This window comes from Pristis pectinata, chromosome 25, assembly GCF_009764475.1.
Source record: "Pristis pectinata isolate sPriPec2 chromosome 25, sPriPec2.1.pri, whole genome shotgun sequence".
NCBI classification, from domain to species: Eukaryota; Metazoa; Chordata; class Chondrichthyes; order Rhinopristiformes; family Pristidae; genus Pristis; species Pristis pectinata.
This window is the reverse complement of record NC_067429.1, coordinates 19368196-19387254: the sequence shown is the minus strand read 5'-3', so window position 1 is coordinate 19387254 and position 19059 is coordinate 19368196. Positions and strand designations below refer to the sequence as shown.

The following is a 19059-nucleotide window of genomic DNA, read 5'->3' as shown; positions in this document are numbered from 1 at the left end:
TTAAATTATTCCCTCAAATATAGCGCACTGAGGAACTCCTCTGGGTTTTCTGACAGCAACAATCAGAGATATGAGTGAATGTGATTAATTTGCCTTTTAGTTTATTTTTCCACAGATTTGCCCATGATAAGATATGCAAATATTTTATGTAGTAAAAATATTTAGACTTGTTTATCTTTAAAACAGTGCATTAAGCCTGAAGTTGTATTTGGTGATATATTTAGTGTGACTAATGGCAATGAATGATGTGTTTGAAATGGATACATGTATTTAATGAAAATTTTCTCTTCCTTTCTGCTTGAGTTCTATAGTATGGAATCTGTACTAATGTCTATACTGACACCTAGTGGAACCTCAGCTAAGTTTTCATTTCTCATTAGCTTCTGTTAGATGTCGGTTTCTGTAGAGTTAATTATATTTGCAAAGTAATGTAACTTTGGAACAAACCCATACAGGATGTTCTCCAAAATATAATCTGGGAAGAACTGAATGTGGTGACTTTAATTTTCCTCAAAATTATATTCTAGATTAGGAATAATTCTGTTTATGAATATAACATATTCAAATCCTTGAGGTACCCTGAATTATTTTGTAACAAATAATTACCTTTGCAGTATAATTACTGTTGTAGTCAAATGTCACAAGCAATTTGACTGTGTCTCATAAGTGGAAAAGCAATACGTGATGAAGTAATTTCTTTTCATGGGAGGTTGAGAGAGTACGCAATAAGAACTACTTTTGCATTTCAAGTATAATCATAGGACTTTTTTTTTACAACCGTTTCAAGAGGCAGATGGAACTTCGTTAGATATTGCTCCCAAAGATCTCATCTTCAACTTTGCATGAGCTGGAAGTGTCAGTCCAGATTACGTGCTCAAATCTTGTAGCCAGTTGCTTTTTTTTAATATTTGGATAAGTGTGTGATGCTGAAAGTTCACAAACAATAAACAAAGGGGGAAAATCATTCTCTTTTCTGTTTTGGAAGAGAATGTTACACTAGTGTAATCTGACACTGAGAACATTCCTGATTATATAACTGTCTGGTGTTCATTGTAATTTTAATAGGAAGACATTAACACTTTTTCATTTGTAGGTGAATTTAAGATCTGAATATGTGGGTTAAAATGTATTTTGAAGTGCATTCTTATATGTGGTTATCATTTTGCTCATCTGGTTAAATATAGGCCATTTGACTGGAAAGCATGAAAGGCACTTCTCCATATCTGGCTGTCCATTGTACCATAATCTATCTGCAGATGAATGTAAGGTAATGTAGATTTTATATTGTGAAATGTATCCAGATAAGAATTCTGCTGAAAGATTAAAAAAACTACTTCTTGGTAGGTGACGAAGGGGTGATGCCACTTCTTATTCCTCTGTTTCTGATTTGTCTTATGATCTGGCTTAGTGGCTGACACAATTCTTTTAAAACTACTGGATTTTAAGCAGTCTAGTAAAATTTAATGTCAAAACTGATGTTCTTGTGAGTTCTTTGTCACCGAGTGAAAGTTTTGAACAGGTGCATTTCTTTTTTTTTTGTCTTTTAGGGAATGGACTTCATTCTTAAACGTATTGTGCATAATATTTAAATTCAATGAAATATGCAGTGGCTAGTATTGCAAATGCATTGTGCTAATGATTTGAGAGCTCCTTCTCCAGTTCTTCAAGCTGCACATTACAATAACTTATTAACAAAACTGTGATTGCTGGGTCTTTTGCAGTTGATAATTTTTAAATAAATATATTTAAATAAGAATATCTAGTTGCTGCTCTTGGTTTGCTTCAAGAACATGAACTGTCCAGCCTATTCAAAGTGTTAGTTTGAGTCAGTGGTAGAAACCACACCAGCCTTATTTGAATTCCCATCTTCTCAGAACTAGGAAACTACTGCCAACACAAGGATTTTAGGATTCTTACGTGGGGGGCCAAGAATTTACTGATAGACCATTTGGAGAAACAAAACAGAAGTTTGTTGGTTTCGACTGACTGTTGTGTGGTACATGAAATCCAAATAAATGTGTGCATCAGTGATTTTCCTTTAGTTATTGAAGACTCTTCATAGTAGTTTGATCTCATTTCATATTTGAACGTTGGCCATTGTACCTTTTAATCTGGCTGCAGAAGATTAATAGGAAGTGTAGATTCAATATTGTATTTCTCCCCTTTATTCTTAGTTGGTCATCCCTCCAAACATCTCCAGAAAGAGAGAAGCGTGGAAGGAGAAGGGGAGTAGGTGTTTGCAGGGGAGTAAATAGTTAAAATTAAATCACAAAGAAGAGATGGGACAGAGAATAAAGCATGGGTAAGGAAAGTTGACTGGAAGATTGGAAATAAGAGTTTGGAGAAGTTGAAGTGTGTTAGGTATGGTCTGGATCAGTGGGTATATTTGCGATCATAGAGAAGGTATGTAGCCCCACTTCTTTATTAATTGTGTCTATATCCAATAAATGTTTTGCTGAACTTCAGTAAATAGTGGAGTAGATTGTGCCTGTAAAGTTTGAATCAGGCTGTTTAATAAATTCAATGTTTATCTAATTGTTTATGTTCTGGTGTTGATTCTCCTTTGTAGGTTAGAGCTCAGCAACGTGAAAGGCAGATTGACGACAGAGCATTATCACAGAGACAAGATGAAAATAACAGACATGCAACCAGACATCAGGCGAGTTTTCATTATGATCAGTACAGGTAGACAAATTACTTTTATGCAAGTAAATATGGCAACATATTTGGTTATATCATGATTCTACAAACAGGTTGAGATAAATAAAATCACTTTTAGTGTTACTGAATAATATGGAATCTTGGAATAATAATGCAGAATATGTTTATTCCGATCCAAACTGGACCTCTGTAATCGGAAAGTAAATATAGGTTAAGTATAACTGAAGCTGTTGGATTATGTGAAAACCTAACTGGTTCACTAATATTCTTAAGAAAACAAAACTCCTATCCCCAGTTGGTCATTCCTCCGCACATCTCCACAAGGAGGAAAGAGTGAAGAGTGAAGGGGAGGAAGTATTTGGAAGCAATTCGAGTTAAAGATGGATGAGGTTGGACATCCAGGAGAGAACATAAAGCTTGGGTGAGGAAGGACAGCGAGGAGGTCAAGGGCAGAGTTGCAGGAAGCAAATGTACGTGGATAGAAAAAATGGTGAAGAAATGGAGCGATGATGGAGTGAAAAGGGAAGAGTTAAATAACTATGGAAGTAAAGGCAAAGAGATGTTCTTAATGGAAAATCCATTCACTGTGTGTTGAGATGAGGAAGGGGTGTTGGGCAGGTGTAGAGGAATGGAAAGTTAATACTGGCTGATGGGCAGTATGGCCTAGCCGGGTGTTGGGAAGTACTGCTAATATGGAGATTGGTGTTCCATATTTATATAGGGTGGAAGGTTTTGCTGAGGTGATATGCATCTGATGAGTTAGGGGTGCTTCTGATTAGGAATTTGTAAATTGCAGACCATGGGATTGAAAATGAGAAAATAATGTTATGATTGAAAATTAGGTTTGGTTGAGATTGAACTAGAAATTGAAGTAGAAATGCAAAAGTTTATGGAAAGAGTTGGAGAGAAAGGTAATATGCCTGTGGGGGGAACTTGCAGATGGAATACTGGCAGTAGAGGATGGGTGCAGTGTACTTGATTGTTTTGAAAGGGAAGTGTTTCAAGGGGATGGGATTAGCAGTTGGGATGAAAAGCTGATTGATCTCTGCTGGCTGGGAAGCAGCTGACGATTGTACATTGCTGTACACGTGAGAAAGAATTGCAAAGTACAGATAGTAATGTACGTATAGTGATTCCTTAGTGTTTCAAGGTATGATTAAAGCAGTTCCTCTTGAAAGACAAGCAGAAGGATTGACCCTGTGTCTCTGCTGTATCTGGATCTATCACTTGTAAAAAAAAAGTTCAAATTTGGTTGCACAGCTCTGTTACTGTAAAGTCTGGAATCTACATTGTTACCTAGACTGGTACAGAGGTAAAGTAAATTTGTGCATAACTTAATCTGGACAAAATTGGGATGATTGGGACCTAGAGAGCAGAACTGTGATGTCTCCATGGAAGTTTCTCTATTGTCTGTAAAATTGACATATTAGTAGGGACAAAGGATACATCAGAGTTGAGTAATTTTTGATAAGTCAAACTGAAACCTGCATGAAGTTTCAATGCAGAATGGAACTGATCACAATAACACTGCATAATCTAGTACTAACATTGTGACATTAATTACAAATGCAATACTAATGGAACATTGCAATCACGTAATGTTTTTAGTATATCAGATTTAATCAGAAGGAGCAAAAAGCCTAATGATTTGACAGATATTTTAAATCTAAAGGCACGTGGAAGGAGCTCAGTTGATGAGTTAATTAGTAAGGAGTTGAAAAAGAGTGCAAGTTAAAGTAGAGGGGGAGTTCATAAGAAGAAAATTTACATTTAATGAGTGGTAGAGAGATCAGCATTCAAATTGGGTTAAAAATTCTACTTTGGGACTGGAAAAAGAATTCTTTATTTGATTGTGATGGTGTTTTTGTGCTTATTTGTAATAATTCTGGATACCTGCCACTGGAGGGAGCAGCAATAAACTAGAACACACAAAATTGGAGCATGAGTTGGCCAGGCCCCTCAAGCCTGCCCCACCATTCAGTATGATCATGGCTGATTTGGTTTCCATCAGTGCTATCTCGTGTGGATGTAAAATTCCATTATTTGAAGAAGAGCAGGGATATTTTGATTTATATTGCAAAGTGTTTTATTTTCAGCATACTTTATTTGTCAGGATTCAATTTTCAATAGACTCTAGTTTGAATGCAGCTAAAATAAATAAGTATCATTTAACAATTTTTATTTTAATCCGTAAGGTTTGTTGTTAAATTTCCTTGGCTGTATCTTTTATACATCCATTTATATATGGCGTATAGAAATTGGATTTCACCTTGTGTTGGTGCTAGATACATATTATTCTCAAACTTGCTGCTTGTCTACAGGCTCCAACAGAGAAACAATTGAGATACAAGGAAAAGGTGGCAGAACTTAGGAAGAAACGGAATTCGGGATTGACCAAAGAGCAAAAAGAAAAATACATGGTAAGATTTATTATGCCAAGCTTCTACAGCAAAAACCAAGTTGCTGGAGGGTCTCAGAGGGTTAGGCTGCACGTGGAGGCAAAGGAAAAGTCAATGTTTTAGTTTGAGACCCTCCCTCAGTGCTGCAGTGTCTCATTTATTTCTACCTATGAGACCTGGGCATGTTTCTTGTGTGGTTGAGATCATTATATGCAAAAGTTAGGTACTGCGTAACATTAACCATACTCAGAGTGATCTGGACTAATTTTGATTTGGTTGTGTATGGCTTCGGGGGGTTTTTTCTCTCTTTATTGTCCTGTTTTAAGATGGTTTTTCACCTCACCCAGCAAATTATTCAAAATGCAGTTGAGGTAGAGGGGGATACACAGGCATTACACACATTTGTTTGAAGTAATATATATTAATCTTTTGATAATCTGCAGGTCCTTGGATCATTCACAGGGCCATTAGTTTTATGTTTTTCTGCTCGTATATAGGAAACTACTTACTGTTTTGTCGTGGAGATTTATTATGAAATAAGTACAGTTGCTTTGAATAGGCCAATGAATATTTGTTTCCTGGCTTTTCCTTTACAAAAGTCAGTAAGGTGTAATGTGTAAGACTTCAGGAAATCAGATGAGTTCTTTGGGAGGGTATTGGAACCATTGATGGGGGAGTGGTAGGGAAGGAGAATTGTGGATCAGGTTGGTAAGCAGAGGGGTTGGGGCAAGGAATGGCTTCTGGATATTTACTGTGGAATGGAAAGCTGTGATCATCAGTCACGTGTAGTTGGCAAGTCAGTGGGGTGGGAGATACTACGATTGTAGGTTTGGGACAGAACAAAATTAGTCCAGCATACCATGTAGCCTGTGCTAATCTGCTCTGTTTACTGCAATAGAATTGAATTTCGGATGCTAAATCAATTGTGCAGCCACTCCTGAATTACATTTTTTGCGCAAACAACTGAGAATAAATTTTGATTCTCCTGATCTCTGACCTATCCAGGAATTGGGCAGTTTTCTTCTGGAGACTTGCAGAGTCAGTTCTCTTACACAGGCTGACAGGAGCCAGCCTGGGCATGTGCACCAGAAAGCAGCCTAGGCTACAGCACCAGGGAACAGCCTGTGCCTGGACATCTCTGTTTTTATGAAATCACAATTGACATAAGAGTATTTAGTGGCACTCTTTGAATTGCCCTTCTAGCCTTGACCTTCCTCCCAGATTTCACTCTTGTTAGACAAGCGCATGTACATCAACTTGAAGGATTTTTATATGCTTGCAGAATCCCTTTGTCTGTCTTTTGTATTTCTCACTACTTGATCTGCATGATCTATTTCTCCTTCTGTGTCATAGAAATCATAGAATCGTACAGCACAGAAACAGGCTCTGTCAGCCCAGCTGGTCCAAGCCGACTGTCATGCCTATCTACACTAATCCCAGTTGCCTGCATTAGTCCTGTATCCCTCGATGCCTTTCCTATCTTAATCCCTGTCCAATTGCCTTTTAAACGTAATTGTATCTGCCTCTGCCATCTCCTAAGAAAGGATATACTTGCTAAGAAGAGAGTGTAGTGAAGCTTCATCAGACAGAACGCTGAGTTTGTGGGGCTCCCGTATGAGGAGAGATTAGGTCAACAAAGTTTGTATTTACTTAACTTTGGAAGAACAAGAGGGGAATCTAATTGAAATTTACAAAGTTTTGATAGAGCTAGACGAACTGGGTGTAAGAAGAACCGTTCCCCAGAATGGGGAGCCCAAAACAAGGGGCATAGTCTCAGGTTACAGGGCAGAAGATTGAGGACTGAGGTGAGGAGAAATTTCTATCACAGAGTTGAGATCAGGTGACTGAATATATTTGAGAAGGGAGATGGATAAATTTCTCAATACAAAATGATCAAGGGTTTATGGCGAGAGAGTGGGAATGTGGTATTGGGCTAAATGATCGGCCATGATCATATTGAATGGCAGGACAGGCTCTAAAGGCTGAATTCCCAATTCCTGCTCCCAATTTTTAATGTTTGTGTTTTTCTTAATGTCCTATGCTGTGTTCTTTAATGCTTCTGAATTAACTAAATAAATTATCTTGCAGTGTTTAAAATGCATAAAGTTAGAATCTATCCATTGCAGAATACCTAGTCTTTACTTTTATTGAGGTGGGTAATTGAGTTTACCTTCTGGTCTATGGTGACCATCAGTGGCAGACTCGGCAATTGTGTTATTCAAATTAAGGAGGGTGGATGGCTATCTATTGTTAGAAATGGTTGTTACCTGCCACTTTTACTTTTCACTTGCGCTAATCCCATCAAGGGGGGACAAAAATCACCGATCAATCAATTTTCAAATATAGAACTTTCTGGTCGGGGCAAGTATAATCAGTTTTCATCTTATTTCTCTGTATTGTCTTCTGCAGTTTGAAGAATCTAAAGGTATGAATCAAAATTGCCCTTGGTTTGGGAGGGAGGATTGTGAAAGAGTTGATGCATAACTTGGCTGGCAAAATAGTGACGCAAACTCCTTAATAGGGTAAAGCCCCTAGGTGATTTGTTTTTTCTGTCATATTGACAGCATTCTGTTTGCAGATAGTAAAGAGCTTTGAAAAAGTGAAGAAGACCTTAATGTATTTGTAGTTGGTATGTTGTCCTAAATTTGAGGCTTATAGTTGATGATGCTCATTCTGATGACAGTGACATTACAGTAAATGTTTTGGAATGTTTTTATAAATGGACTTCAGTCACATGATTTTGTTTTAGTCTTTTGATATATTTATTGAAGGGGAACGTGAGTAAGTCATTCACCCCAAATGGCTTGTTTCCATATATCTTAGTACCCATGCCTAACAAAGGTTGCAGCTTTCTTGTTTCCATGCAAAAAATAAAAAATAATGGCAAAGTTGCATGTTAATTCAACTACCTTAATTGTAGAACATACTTTCGTGATTGTTTGCTACTTTGTAGAAACATTTGTCTAATTTCAGTATTAGGTTATTATTACCTCTATTACCTCTAATAGTATACCTGATTTGGTGTAGTGGCTGTTAGTTATGCCCATGTAATATTTGCAAGGTTTTTAATTCTGCAGGAGCACCGACAGTTGCATGGAAATACAAGAGAGCCCCTTTTGGACAATCTTACATCTGATTTTGACTTGGAATTATTCCGTAAAGCTCAAGCACGTGCCTCAGAGGATCTGGTATGATGTGATTTAAGTTTATTTTGCACTTTATCTATGGCCTATTGAAGTAGGATTGCAGTAGAAATAAAAATGACTTGTAGAACTGTGCATTTGAAATATCATAGTAGAAGATATTTATATATTCCACAGCTTTTCAGTACTTCAATTTCGCAGTCTGTGATGCTTAAATTTATTCTTAAATGCAAAAAAAAGGAACTAATTTAAGCCAATTCTGATTTTTTCAGACCTCAGTTTTCAAAAATCTTTTAAATTTAAGAGTTATTCCAGAAAAAACATTGATTATTATTTCTAGTGATCTCTGAGTGTTGGGGTGGAGAAGAGTTCACAGCAAAACAATTGCGTAAGAGTATCTTAGATTTATTTTGCTGCTGATGTAAAAAAAAATTGTTTGAATTATACAAAAATTCTTGGTGTGGTCTTGGTTGAAGATTGAATGCCTATTGAAGTTCCTCAGACTGTTAATGTTTGTAACAACTTGGACCTCGTCATTAGCACTTGCAGTTTATGCAGAAGCATCACGGATGTTGACGTTTATTCTCGGAAATTTCAGAGCATGATTGCAAAAGCAGGTGTTCTTTCACCTTTTGGGTCTATGATTTGCATCTGAATATGTTGAGTGTCATCAACACATTTTGTAAACTAAGCTTAAGCTGTTCTGCTCAGTTCCTGGCAACTATGGGTGCCCATAATATGACACAGGTTGGCCCTAAATTAATGATGCTCAGAATCAAAAAAGGTTCGTGATGATAAAAGTGAAATACACAGTTGCATTTAGGGTCCAGTCTCCATGTTTTCAGCCTGAGAGCTTGATACCAACACTGGATGGCAGCATTCGTGAACCATTCATTAATGAAAAAACAAATGTGAACAGTTGTTTTCTTTGTTTCTGGGCTAAACAATTGTATTTGATCCAATAATATGGATTAGTCTGTATTTAGTTGGTTGAGCACTTTTCTTTAGTCCTTAAAAACAAGGCTGAAATTGAAATATATCCACGTGGGAGGTAAAATGTAGCATATTAATAATGTTTGCTGCTATATAATGAATAAATGTAATTGGCATTAGTTTTTGTTCCTATTCAAATAAAATGTGAGACCAATGTTGAAGGTCACTCTGACTGCTTGAATGTTATTACACAGCTTCAATTATCTCTCTATCCTGTAGGAGAAGTTGAGGTTGCAGGGGCAAATTACAGAAGGCAGTAACATGATTAAGACCATTGTGTTTGGTCGATATGAACTGGATACCTGGTACCATTCTCCATATCCTGAAGAATATGCTCGTCTAGGGAGGCTATACATGTGTGAGTTCTGTCTTAAGTACATGAAAAGTCAGACCATCCTTCGGAGGCATATGGTAAGTAATTTGGTGGCAAAAATGAAGTGTTGAATTGGCTCAGATTTAATTCAAAATTCATCAAGTGATTAATAATTAGGTAGAGTAATTTGTTGGTGACTTGGGAGTTCTGCAGCAGGTGTAAAAAGAAAAGTACATGAAAATAAAATCTGAATGAAACTGAATATATTTCTGTCAGCAATTCAGAAATTATTTTTATTCAAAGACGTTGTTGGCTTTTCTTTTGTTACAACCTAGCATAAATCACATGCAACTAAAGGTGATGGCTGATTTATGTAATATGGTAGTTATATTTTTAATAATATTCTGTCTTCGTGTAACTTTCCGACTTACGTTGAGTACTATCTCCAGAAGTTGTTAGTCTTTAAAAGTGCAGTTTTTAAAAAAAAAATGCACATCTCAATGTTTTTGAAAGTTATTTCAACTTGGCTATTGGAAACAGCTAATACGGTTGGTATTTCATTGAGGCTGTTTCTTGGACTTGGGCAGCACATGACAACAACAGCTGAGAGACCTATTTTAGCCCCACTCCTTGGGCTACAGGCTTGGTGACTGGCTTAGTGCATTCCCACAAGATAAGCACTTTACAAATGCTGTTTTTTTTCTCCCATTATGGCAATATTTCTGGTGTATATAACACAAAATTTTGAGTAAGCTTGACCTCCAAGTCTCTCTCTAGGCATTTAGTCACAACTGTTCAGACTGCGGTGCTTAATTGAACAGTATTAAGTGACTTACTTGAGACTTGCTTAGTGTCTTTTTTATGGTCAGTGGGGTAGGAAGTGATATTATCAGCCCCCACTTTGGTGCAAGCCGATTGCTTTATCTTCAACATCTCATTTACAATGGCTTGGAATCAACTGTCCTATCATAGAATGCACAGATCTCCTACAACATTCCAATCCAATTGAGAAATGTGGGTGCTATCTAAAGAAGGTAATCTGAATTTGCCAAAGGAAGTAATGCTGCGACAAGTGAGATATGAATGATTTTTAATTTGAAAAGTTCCAGTGCCTATTTGATTATTAAACTTCAGAAATTCTTATTTCCTTATGACAGAGGAAGCTCTTTGGCCATCAAGTACATGCCAACTAACAGAAGTCCCGGTTCCCCACTAATTTTCCCTGTAACCTATTCTCCCTATGTTCCCAACAATTCTACAACTTGCTTACACACTATGTGCAATTTACAGTGGCAAATTAACTTACCGCTCTGTAAGTCTTTGGGATGTGGGAGGAATCCAGAGCACTTGGTCAAACCCATGCAGAGAAAACATGCAAACTCCACACAGACAGCACCAGAAGTCAAGGTTGAACCTAGGTCACTTGAGTTTTGGTGCAGCAGCTCTGTAGCTGCGCCACTGCTGCCCTGTTCTTCTTGGTCAAAAAAAAGTTAACCTGAGTATCTTAACCTGCTGAGGTTTTGACACTTCTGCCAACTACATCTGTAATTTTGACATCTTAGAAATATAGAAATTACTTACGGTTTACAATTGGCAAAACATAGAAAAGAGGCATGAAAAATTTAATATAAAATAAAAACACAAATTGGGCAGGCTTGAAGAGCCTGAGGCCTACTCCTATTTTCTTGTGTTCTTGATCATGCGGCACAGCTAGTACAGCTGCTGTCTCACCGTTCCATTTACCCAGGTTCAATCCTGACCCCTCTGCTGTGTCTGTGGAATTTGCACATTATCCCTGTGACTGTGTGGAATTCCAGGTACTTAAGTTTCCTCCCACATCTCAGTGATGTACAGGTTAGTATGCTAATTGGTCACTGTAAATTGCCTCCAATGTGTAGCTGAATAGTAGAATCTGGGGGAAATTAGATAGAAATGTGGGGAGAATTAAATAGAATTAATGCAATTTGGGGGCTTGATTGTTGACTGAAGAGCCCATTTCTGTGCTGTATAACTGACTCCCAGCTGCTCTTGCACTTATTACTCTGATATGATCTATAATTGAGTTTTATATTATTCTTTTAAAGTATCTTGACTTTTACCTATCATAACCTTTTGCCCTAGAGCGAAAAGAATATTATACTTGACTCTTGAAATACATTTTTTAACCATGCCATAGGATATCATATTTAAAGTTGGTCAACCTTTTTCTGGGTGATTTTACTGCTTTTAAATGCATCCATCTAAAGTATAGTGCAATATATCCATAAATAGTGGTTAATTAGGAATGTACACTTTTGGTGATTTGTATTGTATTCTGCAAGTATTTACTTAATTTCATTTCCAGCAAGTTAAGTACCCAGAATATCAAATTTTCTCCATACTTAGTTGAAAGTAGGTTTTAGTCCTGATCTCTAAACTTATAGAATTTCATGTTGGTTTTATGTTAGACAGAAGGTATTAAAATATAAAATTAATACATTCCTCTTGGGGGTGTGGGGGGGGGTGAAATTGAAATGTTTATTTATTCTGTGTCTAACCCCAGTTGCTCATTTTTTTTTTAATTACTTCTAGGCAAAATGTGTATGGAAGCATCCTCCAGGGGATGAAATCTATAGAAAAGGAAATATATCAGTATTTGAGGTAGATGGGAAGAAAAATAAGGTACTTTTTGCTTTAAATAAAATTATGATAATTTGAGCAAATGGATGATTATGTTAATATTGATATTTTCATTTATAATTTAAAATTATAATTATTTTACAATATCCAAGTAATTTCAAAAACTATTAAAAATTGATGTATATTTCTTGGAACAATTTCAATGATATGTGTGTATATATGTATGTGTGTGTGTGTGTGTATATATATATATATATATATATATATGTATGTGTGTGTGTGTGTCTATATATATATATATATATATATATATATATCAATGATATATATGCCTTGTGCTGACTGCAAATTGAAATTGTGCCCAAATCCTGGTGATTAATATACATCAATAAAACCAGTGTTTCCAGACCAGATTCCTGGGGAGCATCACTATTTATCTTCAATCCAAAAAATAGCTATTCACCATGTTGCTGTGTTACTAAGTCAATTTCTTATGTATCCTACTACTGCTGCTCCTTTTGTGCCATAAGCTTTAACCTTGCTGATGAGCCAATTATGTGGTACTTCATCAAACCATGCCAAATAAGGGGACTTCATTCTATTACTTACTAACAAATCATGGTTTCGCTATGTAAACTATGCACCTTCCAGCTTTACTGTGTCTTGTCATCCAAAGAAAGAAAATCAGTTTTTTTTTCATTTGACTCTTTAACTCACCTAGGGAACAAGTAATGATTCATTTGGAATTTTGGGGAATTCCATAGCAGTCTGACAGTTTTTTTTAGTCATAGAACAAGAGCAAGCCCTTAGCAAGACCAATCCAGGGACATAATTGATGGAGCTTCTTTTGGCTTTTCTGTGCCAGAAATAAAATCTCCAGGAATAAAAAACCTAGCTTACAGCCTTCATTGATAATGAGGGAAATAGATCTTCAATAGATCATAGACCCATTCTTACTTCTGAGTGCTATTGATTTTTTTTTTGCTTTATATCTTCATCATGTCAGACCAGAAATTAATTGTCACCCAATCTGTCTTTGCTTTTACAACATGCAATGAAGGAAAATCACTTTTTTCATTTGGCCCATAAACTTGCCTTCTGATCTTGATTGTTTGGGGGAAAAAATGGTTTCAAAACCTGCAGTATTTTTTTACAGGTGAACATCTTTCTTGGAATAAACAGGAGTGCAAATTTGATTTGATCAGTAGCTGGTAAATGAGTCTATAGGTATTTCTCTTCTTGTTAGAACCTTAAATCTTTCTTTCCATCCAATAAAGAGTTTGGTAAATTAAAGTTTTCTTCTCTCTACTTACTGCTCATTTGGGCAAGGACAATGTCCAGTATGAAAGATTACAAGTTTTGAATGTTCTGATAATAGTAGGAGCCCTCTACTTATCTTCATTTCCTTTAACTGAAGAGATCTCCTGCTTTTAATTCCTCTCCAATACCTTCTGCTCAGTGAATTTACTTATTTCTCGGTGAAGAAATTTGTGGTTTCTTATCTGTCATTTTTAAAAATTTTAAATGGAATGCTTTAATGATTCACTATTTCTATTTGCTCCAGATCTACTGCCAGAACCTATGCCTTCTGGCTAAGCTATTTTTGGACCACAAGACATTATATTATGATGTAGAACCTTTCTTGTTTTATGTGATGACAGAAGCTGATAATACAGGATGTCATCTTGTTGGATATTTCTCCAAGGTAAATGATGTTAATGGTTTTTGTGTCTTTATTTTGTCAATTTGAATGAGTTTGCAGAAAATGTTGAAGTCTTAGGCATTAAGTTACTGCTGATGAAATACTGGACAAATAATGGGCTGGAAATTTGTTAGCCAAGCAATGATGAGTTTGAATCTCCATGTTGTTATTAATGTACAAAATCATTCAAATCTTTGTGTTGAGGCAGAGGCACCCTGTAAACCTTAAATTGTTGCAAATTGCTTGATGATTTGCATTACTTCATTGGTAGTGTCATGAAATATGTTTCAAGAAATTGAAACACATGAAATATCCTGCAAAAAGTTGTACTACTACTTGTATAAAGTGGGACCTCTGCAAAGTTGCTGCATCAGCGATGCCACATAATCTTTCTAGCCGAAGGGAACAATTGAAACTGTTACATTTCATTCCAATATGTATTATTCTTGGAGACTTCCAAAATTTCTCATTTTGAAGTGCATATTTTCTTTTCTTAACCTTTTTTTAAATCTCTCTCTCTATCTTTTTATTTCTGTTTCTATGTTTGACTCTTATTGCATTTCTGATTCTTTCTCGTCTTTTAAATCTCACTGACTGAGGAGGAAGACAGTTAACTCTAAATTTCATCCTGATCCCACTTTCCCTGCTCTGAACTCACTCACAGCAACTTAAGCAACGAGATATTTAAGAGATAAAAGAAAATCTAATGGGAGAGCCACATAATGCTTCCTTCCAGGAAGTATTTGTAAGATGTGTTTTTTCTGTGCATTATTTTAATGGAGTCATTTAATCTGCTCTATTAACATTGACACTGACTGCCAGCCTTTTACTTAAAAGTTTGGTTATTGACACAGTATTTATGGTTATACGCTAACGTTGGTGGATTTTGAGCTACAGAACACACTGGATAGGTTAATATTATTTCAATATTGAAGCATCATCTGGTATTTAGTTTATGTAAATGTGTAAAAGATAATGTGCTAGGTGGTGATTAATGGAGGAAATTAAACTGCCTCATAACTCATTTTGTTTCTTCACTGCATCTTAGCCAGCTTTTACAATAAATAATAAAAATAATCTGCAATTTGGAAGATGAGAGATCCAAACATAATAGATGTATTTACCCAGGGGACGTCTATATAAACATTTTGTAATACTCAAATAGTTTTTAGGTTTTGTAATATTAGCATAGAATTCATAAGCAATTGAAACAACTGACAAACCCTCACAGGGCAGTTGAGCTTCAGGTTCTTTTAGAGAATTTAATTTGTTTATGGTCCATGAATCTATCCAAGCTCATTCAGAGATGATTTTTTTTTTGTCAATGCATTCACAGTATCTCAGATCCATAACCAGGACTCATACAGAGCACATCTAACCCAGGAGACCTTGTGCAAATGGAGTAAACATTTCACATGAATAGATTCTGCACAGTTATTCAAGCCATCTGGGAAATAATAGCATGGATGTTACCAATTATGCCTAAAGCCAGTATAGACTTTGTATTCTGAAGGATTCCAGTGCATTAGTTTTGCTCTGTCTTCACTAACAACAAAAATAGTGATTTATTCCAGCTTTGAAATTTCTGAAGAAGGGAATAAAGAGCAGAAAAAATCCTTATGCTCATCAGTGTTCATCCATCGATTATCCCAGTTCTGTCATTATGACAAATGTGATTTTGTTTGGATACCCTTAATATTTTTGTGGCAGTTTGAATAAATATGGACTCTCGAAGATCTGACTACTTCAAAAATTCATTCTCAGAAGTGGGAAGGGTGGCATTATTACCCAACCCTTGCTGTGCTGAGGTAATTATACTGGACTGCCTTCTTGAATCACTGTAGTCTTGTTTCTTTTTTTATGTAACTGAGTGTTGCTGGAGGTGATTTAGAAGGTAGTTGAAAGTCATCCACTACGAAATTATAGTCACTTATTGGATAGACTGGATAAGGATGCAAATTTGCTTTCCTGAATGTTAATGAACCAGTTGGATTCTTACAGCAATCCAGTAGCTTTATGCTTGCCAAAGGGAGTGTTACTAAGCACTGACCATGCAGGGTGCCCAAACTTTTGCTTTGGGCCCTTTTCCTTTTTTTGTTATTTTGAAACTGTAAAAGATAGAAATAAAAAAAAAAGTAATCTTGCTTAAAATATTAAAGAAATGTGTCATCTTTAACTTTATGCCTTTTGGAAATCAGGTCATCTTTTACTCGCTTAGCTATTCACAGTAACTGAAATTTTGACCAGGGGTGTCCAAACTTTTGCATGCCACTGTGTGTGTGTGTGTGTGTGTGTTACATTATTGTATTATATATATTTAATATATGTTTATTATTGTCACTTGTACCAAGGTACAGTGAAAAGCTTGTCTTACAAACTGATTGCACAGGTCAATTCATTACACAGTGCAGTTACATTGAGCTAGTACAAAGTGCATTGATGTAGTACAGGTAAAAACAGTAACAGTACAAAGTAAAGTCACAGCTACAGAGAAAGTGCAGTGCAATAAGGTGCAAGGTCACAACAAGGTAGGTCGTGAGGTCATAGTCCATTTCATTGTATAAGGGAACTGTTCAATAGTCTTATCACAGCGGGGTAGAAGCTGTCCTTAAGTCTGGTGGTACATGCCCTCAAGTACCTGTATCTTCTACCCAATGGAAGAGGAGAGAAGAGAGAATGTCTCGGATGGGTGGGGTCTTTGATTATGCTGGCTGCTACACCAAGACAACGAAAGGTAAAGACTGAGTCCAAGGAGGGGAGCTATATATATATATATATAGCTGTAGTGGGATTTGGGCTTGCATTCTTAGGATTATTAATGCAGTAAGGATGTGACAAATAGTAGCAAGAGTAGGCCATTCAACCCCTTGTGCCGTTCTTCCATTCTATGAGGTCGTGGCTGACCTTTTGTCTCTGCATCACTTCACTACACTGATCCCATATCCCCTGATCTCCCCCAATATCTAAATATCAATCTATCTTGAATATAGTAAGCAACTGAGCCTCCGTTGCCATTTTGGTTAGTGAATTCCAGAGATTCACCATGCTCTAGGTGAAGACATTTCTTCTCATCCTTGTGCTGAATGGCTGATACCTTATTTTGAGATCATTACCCTTGTTGTAGATGTTTGAGCCAGGGTAAACTTCGGTCCTGCATCTACCCTATCAAGGTTTCATCAGGTGAAGGGTCATTGACTTGAAACTCAAGGTTTCGAGATTTTTAAATATCCCTGTCAAATCTCCTTGCTTGCCTTGCCCAAGTGAACATCTTCAGTTCATTTGGTCAATCCATCTAGCTGATCCTTATAATTCCAGTACCTCATGAAAACCCTTTCTCACATGGGATGCTTTACTTGGAACAAAGTTATGTTGTACTGCAGGTTCAGAAAAACTTACTGGCATTTGCATTATATGTCTCAATGCTGTAATAAAGTGCTTTTGATCACAATTTCTCTGTGTCAATTTTGTTCAGAGGAATATTTTTAAGGTTTTATACTGGATTTGAAAATCAGTAAATAGTCATATTCAAAAATTATTTTAGAATTTGAGTTCTCTCCTTCATTTGAAATGAAGAAGATGGTTGATTATGATGAAACAGCGAATTACAGAATGTCCTGGACAACATTTGTGGCTTTGTCAGTTCTGTAACTTTGGGTGGAAAAAGAGTAAGAAGCTTCATGAACAGTGTTAAATTGGCTTAGAATCTATTTATTTTAAAAAAGTGACTATTGATTGCCTTATGTCCAATAAAAAATATTGATTCCAGGTTAAGTGGGAAATGATTTTTTTGGTGTGGCATTTGAAACTCAGGTCAACTGCTCGTGAACTGCCACATCCAAAGATTTATGCACCGAGTCCTTCAGACTGCTGATATACATTTTCTCTTATTCCTTTGATCAAGCAATAACAATTCAAAATTTTTTGCATTGAACTTTATTTGTACATGTCCACCATAAGTTATGATTATCCCCAACAGGAGACTTTCAGGTTTCCCTGATCTTCAATCACACTGATATTGCCATATTCCCCACCACCAGGATATGGATTTGGAGACCACTATTTGGAGCTGAGTAGTGATATTAATTTCTGGCTCAGTCTTGTCTTGATTTTAAAATTATATACTTTTTTAATTTTGGTCCTGAGCAAGTCCCACTCCCTTTGCCCACATCATTGAGGAAAGTCCCTTTCGGTAAACAAGCTTTATTTTCTAGAATTCCATTGTTAAGCTTTTCCGCCTCTTGTGCATGGTATCAATTTTTTATGTGAAAGGCACTATATCAATGCAAGTTTTTTTTATTTTGTGAAGCTTATTGACCTTGGTTTAGGGCCTTCACACTGTTTCACCAGTAAGCTGCAGTTATTTCTTCAATTCATGTTACAGTCTGTTTCTTGGAAGTCTTGTTCTGCTGCACTGGAGGCAGCTGGGACCACAATTATTCTTGTGCTGAATTTGATGACCAGAAACAACAACAAGTAACTGGTAGAGGTAGTGTTTTTACCATGTGTGAAAATAGTTATGGAAATACGCTTTCAAAAAAAGGCAAGGACTTTAATCAACTTTACTGGCCTGTCAAAAGAGAGATTCAAAAATACCATGTATTTGAAAGAGATATTGATGCAAGGAAACAATTTCACTATAGTGTTGAATCATTAAATTGATGGTTTTCATATATGTTCTCGTTAAGAGATTGAAGATAGAGGAATACAGCTTTGAAGGTATGCAAGTAAACAGTATCTCTTGTATTTATGTATGTTGGATTTTATTTTCATTTCAGGAGAAGAACTCATTCCTCAACTATAATGTGTCATGCATTTTGACAATGCCACAGTATATGAGACAAGGATATGGAAAAATGCTTATTGACTTCAGTACGTATTGAAGTATAATGACAGTAACTATTTGGGCTGTTAACTAAATGTGGTTCTGATGCATGATGCTCTAATTATAGATGCCTGATTTGATGCAAAAGCTGAATATAAATTGACATTTTATCTAGTTCTGTGACTGCAATGAGCACATCCTCTTCTGGAGTAGGGACTAAATTAGTTGCAGAGTCAGTTTATTTCTACTTTTTTTTTCTTTGTGCCAATATACCAATAAATAATGCAAGTATTATTGAATTATTTTATGGGGATTTTCCTGTGCAAATTGCTTACTGTAATTTCTTCAAAAGTTGTTCAGTGACTTTAATGTTCTTTGAGATGGATTGGTATCATGAAAAGCATTTT

At 36.2% G+C, this 19059-nt stretch overlaps 1 protein-coding gene across 3 annotated transcripts in view; it reads left to right on the top strand.

Annotated features, from left to right (window-relative positions):
- kat7b (K(lysine) acetyltransferase 7b) overlaps nt 1–19059 on the top strand; it is a 58412-nt gene that overhangs the window by 32242 nt on the left and 7111 nt on the right. For all 3 annotated transcript variants that reach the window (XM_052038763.1, XM_052038760.1, XM_052038762.1), the window contains 8 exons: nt 1185–1267; nt 2570–2659; nt 4983–5081; nt 8138–8248; nt 9416–9607; nt 12081–12170; nt 13693–13833; nt 18606–18699. In XM_052038763.1, the coding sequence (XP_051894723.1) occupies nt 1185–1267; nt 2570–2659; nt 4983–5081; nt 8138–8248; nt 9416–9607; nt 12081–12170; nt 13693–13833; nt 18606–18699 (900 nt within the window). The remainder of the gene's footprint in view (nt 1–1184; nt 1268–2569; nt 2660–4982; nt 5082–8137; nt 8249–9415; nt 9608–12080; nt 12171–13692; nt 13834–18605; nt 18700–19059) is intronic.